Consider the following 8,166-nt stretch of genomic DNA (forward strand, 5'->3'; position numbering starts at 1 on the left):
CCCCAATCACCATCTATTTTCCCATCACTCCCTTCTGTTTTCAAAGGCTATTATCGACATTAATGACTGGCGGACCGTCGACCGTTCGACGTATCATCGATAGCCTCTTTCGCTATTCGCGATTCCACTTCGCAGTTTGCCATTCTGCCTCGTGGCACGCGATTCCCCGTATATTCATACGTCGCGACATAAGAAATACGTCATTACGATCTTATGTCATGTATCTTGTGTTTTCACCGAATTCGGAAATTCTCATCGTGGGACAACTTTTTGTACGGTAATTATAAATTTTTGTGAGAAAATTTTTGAAAATTTTTTTTAATTATTAAAATAATTTTGTACGTATATCCTTGACGCGTCTCGGTGCTCGCAAAATACTCGGTGAATCGAGGTGCAACAAACGGAGGGACTACGTGTAGGACGCATCGATATTAATCCATATTGAAAATTTACCTAGTGAAGGGAAGAGAGACAGAGCGAGGACAGCTTCTGGTGGAGCAAGAGAGACTCGTGTAGCTCGTATACCGAGCGCGAGACTTCCGATAAGATATTTGAGTGAAATGCCACGGGTGAATACGCTTGTCAAGACAATGGCTGTCGAGGGTAGCAGCGACGTCTGTAAGGATAGTGTCGCGACGACGATTGAAAAGAAGGACGAGATAATGAGGGTTGGTAATGGGGGGATTGGGGAAGGAAAGAAAGTTATCATTATGCTTATTGTCATTAGCGTATCCACCTGTATAAATAAAATAAGAGTCGGCAATGCCTTTTGTTCCCTTCGAGTAAACGGGCTTTGCTGTCACACGCCTTATTTAGGAAAAAGAAAAAAAAAAATCAAAGTCTTTATTGTCATTTGCATCTTCGCCTCGAATCGGCCACTTTTCCCTGGCGCGTCCGTTCCTTTAACAATATTGTCCAACCTTGCTTCTCGACTCTCGGCCTCTTATCTTCTTACGTTTTAATTCCCATTGTCTTCGGCATCTTTCAATATAACTAGCCTACCTTCCACTCGACCGTCTTAGGCGTTGTGTTTTCTCGGGGCTTCTCTTGGTAATACTTCCCATAGAGCCTCTCCCTGTATTTTTCATTCGGTCGCCTTTGACCCTGTCGTCCCTTTCACCCGCTTCCCGGTCGTTCCGCGCGAGTCCTTGTGTGCTCCTTGGCAAATCGAAATCACCCAATCGTTACATCGGAAAATGGATTGACAATAAATTGTCTTTCCGACATTTTTAAGTGTACGAATATCGTACCAGCACTTAATGCGCATACTGGCCGTCTAAGTGCTCTAGCGTGAAATTACGTATTACGCAAGGTTACGTATGTAATATCGTTAACGATACTACGTAATTAGAGGTAATCGTTTTCCCGTAATTACCTTTGTCATTTTGGCGGTCGAGTCGTTTACGCCGATAACCTAGAGGACGCGATAATGGATTATTTTTTTTTATCTGTAATCGTATCGTCACTGTTATCAATTATTGTTTATTAAATTTTGGAAGCCTTTCCTTTAAATTTCTATCGTAAGTTTCGGCACGTCAATTCATTCTTTCAAATACGAGTCATCGACCACTTCATACCTATTCACTTAACACATGATTCCCTCGTGACTCACCCGACCTCGAATCATTCGTTGCATAGTTGATGCGACTAACGAAACTCTTGCCTTTTCAAATTTCGAATTTAATATTCTCTAATCAATATTCCGTAGGACTTCTGTCATATTCATGAGACTCCTTGGCCTGGGTACGAATTGAGATTGGGTGTCTCTGAAAAATTATTCGAAGCCTGATTCATCCCCACCGCTTCGCTCTTGTCACTGTCAGCCGTTATTAAAGAGTTATGTAAATATCGATCTTTATTTATATCGATACTCATTAGACCAATGGAATAAGCGCTCCTCATATTTATTGTAAATAAATTTTTTTTTTGAAATTTTAATTATTTAAAATTTGGTTCACAATTTCGATATTTACTCTAAACCGCGGGAAAATTCGCGGTTCATTCTACGAATTCTGGAAACCATAAGGATAAGACTTTGTCCGAATGTTCCTCAATCTCGATTCTACCATTTTTTGTCATCACTTGACCATTCTTATCCAGGATGATTAAAGTCGGTAAGGAAATTACGTGGTACTTTTTTCGTAGTGCTTCCGCTACTCGGCCAGCGGGTATGGCATACCTTTTCATGAAGAATAGTTTTATTGTCGGTATACAGATAACGCTTATATCTTACAGACGTACCAGGGTCCATGTTTCGTTGTAAAGCATTCTAACATATTGTCCTCGTCATAGTCAGATGGTATGTAAATAATTTCAAATTTGAGTTCAGCCTCGCGCGTTCTCTCGTATACGCTCTTTAATAGGGGTAGAAATATTTGACAGGGTGGACACCACGCGGCTGTGAAATATAAACCAAGATAACGAATCTCTCTGAGAGCATCGTTCACCATTACTAATTCCTGTTTATAATTGAACAATGCATTTCCTCGTAGCAGCTCCATTGATTTTACAAATTTTCTAATTGAATTTACTGTATATTGACGCCAGCCGCGTGTTATCCGTGTTTCCATGGATCAGACAAAATTTGTTGACATCGTCGTGCAGGCACGTGACGTGAAATCCGAAACGAAGGTATGACGATCGCTTTACGATTTTTTTTTTGGAGAATTTTGAATTGCGCGAGTCATTTTTATTTTTTTTTCTACTGACTCTTTTTTTTTCTCGTATTTTCATCTCCAAAGCCCCGTAGGGTATCGGCTGTTACTCTGTGGCAAAAATGTTTCAATTTCTGCCACGGTACTCATCCCTTTTAATTAACTTTTAATTACCACCGGTGTTTCAATTTTCGGCGCAAACGGCCGTCCAACCGCAGCCGGATGCTGCTAGCGTTTGACAATTTGCGTATGGCTCTTCGGCCTCGTTATTACCTTGAAATGTATTAAACATTGTGAAAAGCAGGGATTCGAATGGATTTTGTCAAATTTATTCAGATTACGAAATTTCGTTTTTGGTACGAGAGGAGTATTCTTTGGAGTACGCTTTAGCGTGGGTTTATAAAATTGTGAAAGGGCCATTAAAATAGTATACTATTTGCGAAGATATGAATGAAATGAAAAATGATACGTTAATATATAGCAGTAGGCCGTATCGACGTTATCAATGGAATTTAATATTAAAAAAAGGGAAAATTAAAATGTATCGAACAAATTCTCAAAACGGATAGTAACTTTTAAATTTAATTGTTATAACGAAAGATCATTTAATTATCGCTGGATATTTCACGTTACTTTGAAGGGTTGAGAGGAAGCACCTTCTGGGGGATGATCTCAGGGCCAAATTGGACCTTTGGCTTTTACTTAATTGGATCGATTTCTCCTGTATGAAATAAGGGTGGGTTATAGAGAGTGTCACTACTGGGATATCTGTATGGGTATATATGCATGGGGTGCGTATTGAGGAATGAAAGAGATTTAAAGGTCAAGAGTTGAAGTGCAGGTGCCACTTGAATAGATCACAGGGTCTTGTCTTCTTATACCTAGACATGCGGATATTGATGAGGTTTGTCAAAGGGGTGACGTACATTAATGGGCTGCGGTATGCAGGGCGATGGCGAACGAATTGGTCCTGGTGAACCTAACATCTCATTTTTAGAAATTGGCAAACCAAATTTTGAAATTCTCGAGATGCTGACGTAAACGTTGATAAAATACACTGTAATGTTCAGGACTGATCCGGGACTATTCGTAATTTTAAAAAATAAAAAAAAATTAAAAAATAATTTTTTCAAAATTATTAACGCAAATTTTGATAATGAGATAGACACCCCTTAGGCTAATTTAGAGTCCTTCGGTGTTTATTCTCCGTTCGTGAATTTCCTATTAATGCAATTTACATAGTTTGGAACAGGATATGACGATGGGGATGTACGAACAATAAGGGGTAGCTACACGAGAAAGGGTGCTGCGTATGAAACGACGCTTGTGAAGTTACGCGACTTCGTCGAGCCTTCTGAGAAATATGAATCTCCGTTATCCCAATTAAAATGGCGGCTTTGTTAGATTCCGGATGCTCGGCGGGGGTTGAAAGGTAAAGCCTAAGGGTGGAATGGTAGAAGTTACCAGTCGAAGGGTAGCACAGGGCTGGCTCGATATTTGCCTCTCATCATGCACATAGTGGCTGTGGATTAATTAGGAAGGGACTCTTCGAGTTCTTCCTTCTAGGAATGTAGGTCGTCGAGTCGTATAAGGTTTGCAGGTTTCAATGTATATCGAAATTATTAGGACCTTCGGTCGGAGCCACCCTGCGCGTTCACTTGATTCCTTATTTCTTATTTCTCATTTCGTAACTAGCTTGCCCTTTCTTTGCCATTCTTTGCCTTTCTTTCGTTTTCACCCTTTGTTTCCCCTTTTCTATTCAGACAGCCTGTCGAACCCGAGAAATTACTGGCACTCGATAACCACCCCCCGAGCACCCCCGTCCTATTCCACCTTCTCTACCTTCTTAACATTCTTAACCTTCTCCAACTTGTCTACCCTGCGCTTCGTAGTCGATTCCGGCAAAGTACGTAAAAGCTGGCTGCACCCGTCTATACGTTGGGTAGAACCGCGATACCTTTGTGCGCGCGAACGGGGGCTCCCTTATCGAAATGCTTAATTAGAAAATTTTAATTATGTTTCGAGGCTGTGTAAGAGGTATAGAGTGAGGGAGGTAGAGAGAGAGAGAGATAGAGAGTAAAGGAATATACAAGAGGGTATGAAGAGAAGGGGTAGATAGTATAATAGTAAAGAGAGAAGAAGCCCAAGACTGAAAGAGAACGAGACAGCCTCGTATCAGCACGCCACCCCTCGCCGAAGGGTAGTTCACCGTATAGTAATAGCAGCGAGGTGTCTCTCTCTCTCTCTGCGTTCTAAAGATAGTGCATTTCTACGGGGCTGGATGAAGCTGTAGTCTGTTAAGGGTTGTCGTAACACGAGGTTAAGCCAATTAACCTGGTACCCTCTCGTAAACATCCCCCGAAAGTGCCCCCTGCCGATATTAAATTTCCTACCCTTAATACACACCTCCCACCCGACCCTCCTGCCCCTCCGTCAGCCTCACCGCACAGATCCCATCCCTGGTCATTCTTTCCTTATCCTCACCTGCCATTCAATGTCGTCGATATTCTTTCGAATTCTCCAAGGGACGATTGGCGCCACGCGAGCGGCCGTCGCGTCCCCAGCGACTGTCCCAGCCTGCCAAGGGATGCTCCCGTTCCGGTTGGTAGCAATAATTCGCGGTCTGCCCGTAAGGGGATGCTCTTGACGGCAGGTAATTCCATCGACGACACAGAGGGCGCTGCTAGACGAACTTCATTAACTGTTTAACGAACCGCAATTTATCACGTTATAAACTCAAGCGTGTCCCGCGGCTGGTTGGCATCCGAGCGAAGTTCCGAGTTCCTGGGGGCGCAGTGGGTCCTGGGGCTTGCGTACCGCTCGCTTCGTTTAAAGACGATACCTTCGAAAGGGGCCGATCTTGAATCGTGACAAGTTTTGGGTACTATGTCTGGGTCCTTTTTTGAAGGTAGACTTACCTGGTACCGGGTGCCCAGCGATTCCTGAGGACGTCCGGTGACGTTCCTACCGACTGAGCGTTCCTGTAGGTGGCGACTCTGTAGATACCCTGATTCCTGAAGGCAATCTTGTGGCAGGTTACGACAGTTAGGATGACTCCACTAAACCTGACCCAAATCAGATCCCCATCCTGTTCCTCTTACCGGTATAGTCATTCTACAGTGCTTGGGAGTCATAGACATACTGGATGATCTCAGGGGGGCTGAGTGTCTGTATGAGTACCGACGTCCTATAGTTGGTTGGTCGTTACTCTTGCACCCCTAACGGAAGGTAGGGGTGCAATGGAGGGTAGGCTCCTACCCTCGGTCCGATGGCTTTGTTCGAATGGAGCAATTAGAGGTTAGAGAATCTCGAGAAAATTGTGGCTCCTCCAGATCATTTACTTTCGGGTAGTGTATTATATACCATCTTTGTGACGTAGTGAGATACGCAACACTGGTCCGGGTCCGCCATATTGCCAAATTCTCTCGTTTACTCGACAGAGCGAATCAGAGGGTTCGCTTATGGCGTCACGACGTCCCGACCGGGTCGCTTCATAAATACGAACCAACTTCGCAACTTCCGAATAAGTACTCTGAAGTTGTTCCTAGTCAGACTAGCGGATATGAAAGTTAGAAAGGGACGAGACGAGCTGCGCGAGTATAGAGCGACACACACAGGGCACCGTATTGCGAAGGCTTAAGGGGGTTCAGGGGGGTGCGGCGGATACCCCGTGGGATTTTCGAGAAAATCTCGCCACTCCACAAGGACCATGGGCGAACGTAGAGCGTACGGATCGTTAATTTCGGTATGGATATGTCGGCTGGGTGGCGACTGTATATAGTAGCTGCAACTTGCGGATTCGACGGTCGCGGGCCCCTCCCTTATTCCCGTGGGAAGAATCTGGATTCTGCTAATTCGTCCTTATGGAATTTGCCGCTCTTAAAGATCTACTTCTGATTTCGTTCTAGTTTCGTCGATTTTGCCCCCTTATGTGTTTACTTGGATTTTCGTACTTCTCACTCTATCTCTCGCTTTTCCTCGATTTTTATGTTAACGGCGCACTCTCGTGGAACGAATTTTTTTATTGAATTCAATTAGGTATACCGTTAAAAAGTTCACTCGGAGATGTATTTTTATGGCTTTGATTAACCTAACGGCTGATGTTCATGTATTCGATACTGTCGTTGGGCAAATCGGGGCAACAGGTCTGCCTTTTGCTGTAGCTATATGTGAATTGGTTTTGTGGCCCGTGGCTCCCGTAGTGCTTGGCCGGTTTCACTACTCTCTCTCTCTCTCTCTCTCTCTCTCTCTCGAAAAAGAAGTAACGTTTCGGTCACCCAAACTACCGGTACGGCGGGACTCGAATATTGGCTAAAAATGTAAATTGCCCCGACACCGCCGTCCAGCCATTTCGTTCGCTTCTGGCTCGCCCAACGGCTGTCAAGTAATTGAAAACACGCGTCATCTCCGGTGCCAGTTCGTTCTTCCTGGACCCGGGATAGACTACCACATATCCAGTACACACCCGTACACCCTATATAACAGATGACTGAAATGTTTTTCGTCTGCACGTTCCATAGCACATGCCATACCAAAAATTCGACCCTTGACGTTCTTTAAATATCCGCCCTTATGTCTTTACCCACCCTTTAAATTTTTCTGTACACACATATCACACGATACGTATCCTGTTTACAAGCTTACGCTCATACAAAAAGTATACCATGTAATTTTTGCAAAAAAATATTTACCGAATTTTCAAAAAAAAAAAAAAAAAAAAACCTACTCACCCCCTCCTCATTGTACGATATATCATAGCAAAACCTCTTCTATTATAGCGACACGCTGTCGAGCTAGCGGGATGTCGTTTCACGAGCCAGCAAATTGCTCGTTTGAAAATGCACCTTTCGTAATGCGTTATTGTTCACCTTAACAATTTTAATTGGTGCCGTGCGACAGGTAGCTGCCGCTGGTTGTCCACTCCGGTATATGCGCGTTCGCGCTAGCTCTGGTTAGTTACCCGAGAAGATCTTTTCGCGCATGCACTTTTCAATGGAGTGTAATTGCCGACAAATTAGCCGCTGGCAGGGAATTAGTCAAACGCGCGCTCGGGTGCTGGAAAGCTGGATGAAGCTGTGAACGGGGGTTGGTACAGATCTGTGCGGAGAGGATTGGTAATTTTATATACATAGATGTTATATATACGTTTGTACACACGTCAAGGGGGCGAAAGGGGATGACCGGGGTCAACAGGTACACCGCAGGGAATCATTGGCATTATATGGGAGCGACAGAGAGGACCGAGTGGATCGTTGTCGGCGTTTATATCCCTGGTATTAGCTTGGAATAACGCTTGCAATTATCGCTTTGTGCCTGGGGAATACATTTTCCACTTGAGATATTCATTATTATCATCAAGTGACGGACGCGCTAATTCATTCTGGTCCAGAAGGAAGCCGATGGGATAACGCGAAATCCACTGCGCTGGATTAACAGTGAGTAGGTTGGCTGAAGGGCTGGAGGGGGGGGATGGTCGAAGATTATTTTTCATAGGAAATGAAACCGGCGTAGG

At 44.0% G+C, this 8,166-nt stretch overlaps 2 protein-coding genes across 2 annotated transcripts in view; one reads left to right on the forward strand and one right to left on the reverse strand.

Annotated features, from left to right (window-relative positions):
* The window catches only part of LOC107270791 (polypyrimidine tract-binding protein 1), a gene marked incomplete at its 3' end in the record, with an annotated part of 203,739 nt that overhangs the window by 34,784 nt on the left and 160,789 nt on the right, over positions 1–8,166 (forward strand). The window lies entirely within an intron of this gene.
* Positions 1,959–2,590, reverse strand: LOC112494816 (nucleoredoxin-like). Its single transcript, XM_025088107.1, has 2 exons — positions 2,242–2,590; positions 1,959–2,179 (listed from the first exon to the last, which is right to left on the reverse strand). Exons 1-2 carry the CDS (start codon positions 2,568–2,570, stop codon positions 1,999–2,001), a joined length of 510 nt encoding a protein of 169 aa, XP_024943875.1. The 5' UTR covers positions 2,571–2,590; the 3' UTR covers positions 1,959–1,998.

This window comes from Cephus cinctus, unplaced genomic scaffold (assembly GCF_000341935.2).
Source record: "Cephus cinctus unplaced genomic scaffold, Ccin1 Ccin1_scaffold0837, whole genome shotgun sequence".
NCBI lineage: Eukaryota > Metazoa > Arthropoda > Insecta > Hymenoptera > Cephidae > Cephus > Cephus cinctus.

Excerpts from the sequence above, each read along its gene's own strand:
- LOC112494816 (XM_025088107.1), bottom strand. The coding sequence starts at position 2,570 with ATGGAAACACGGATAACACGCGGCTGGCGTCAATATACAGTAAATTCA. Across the intron at positions 2,180-2,241 it reads ACAACGAAACATGGACCCTG|GTATGCCATACCCGCTGGCC; the intron begins GTACGTCTGTAA and ends CTTCATGAAAAG.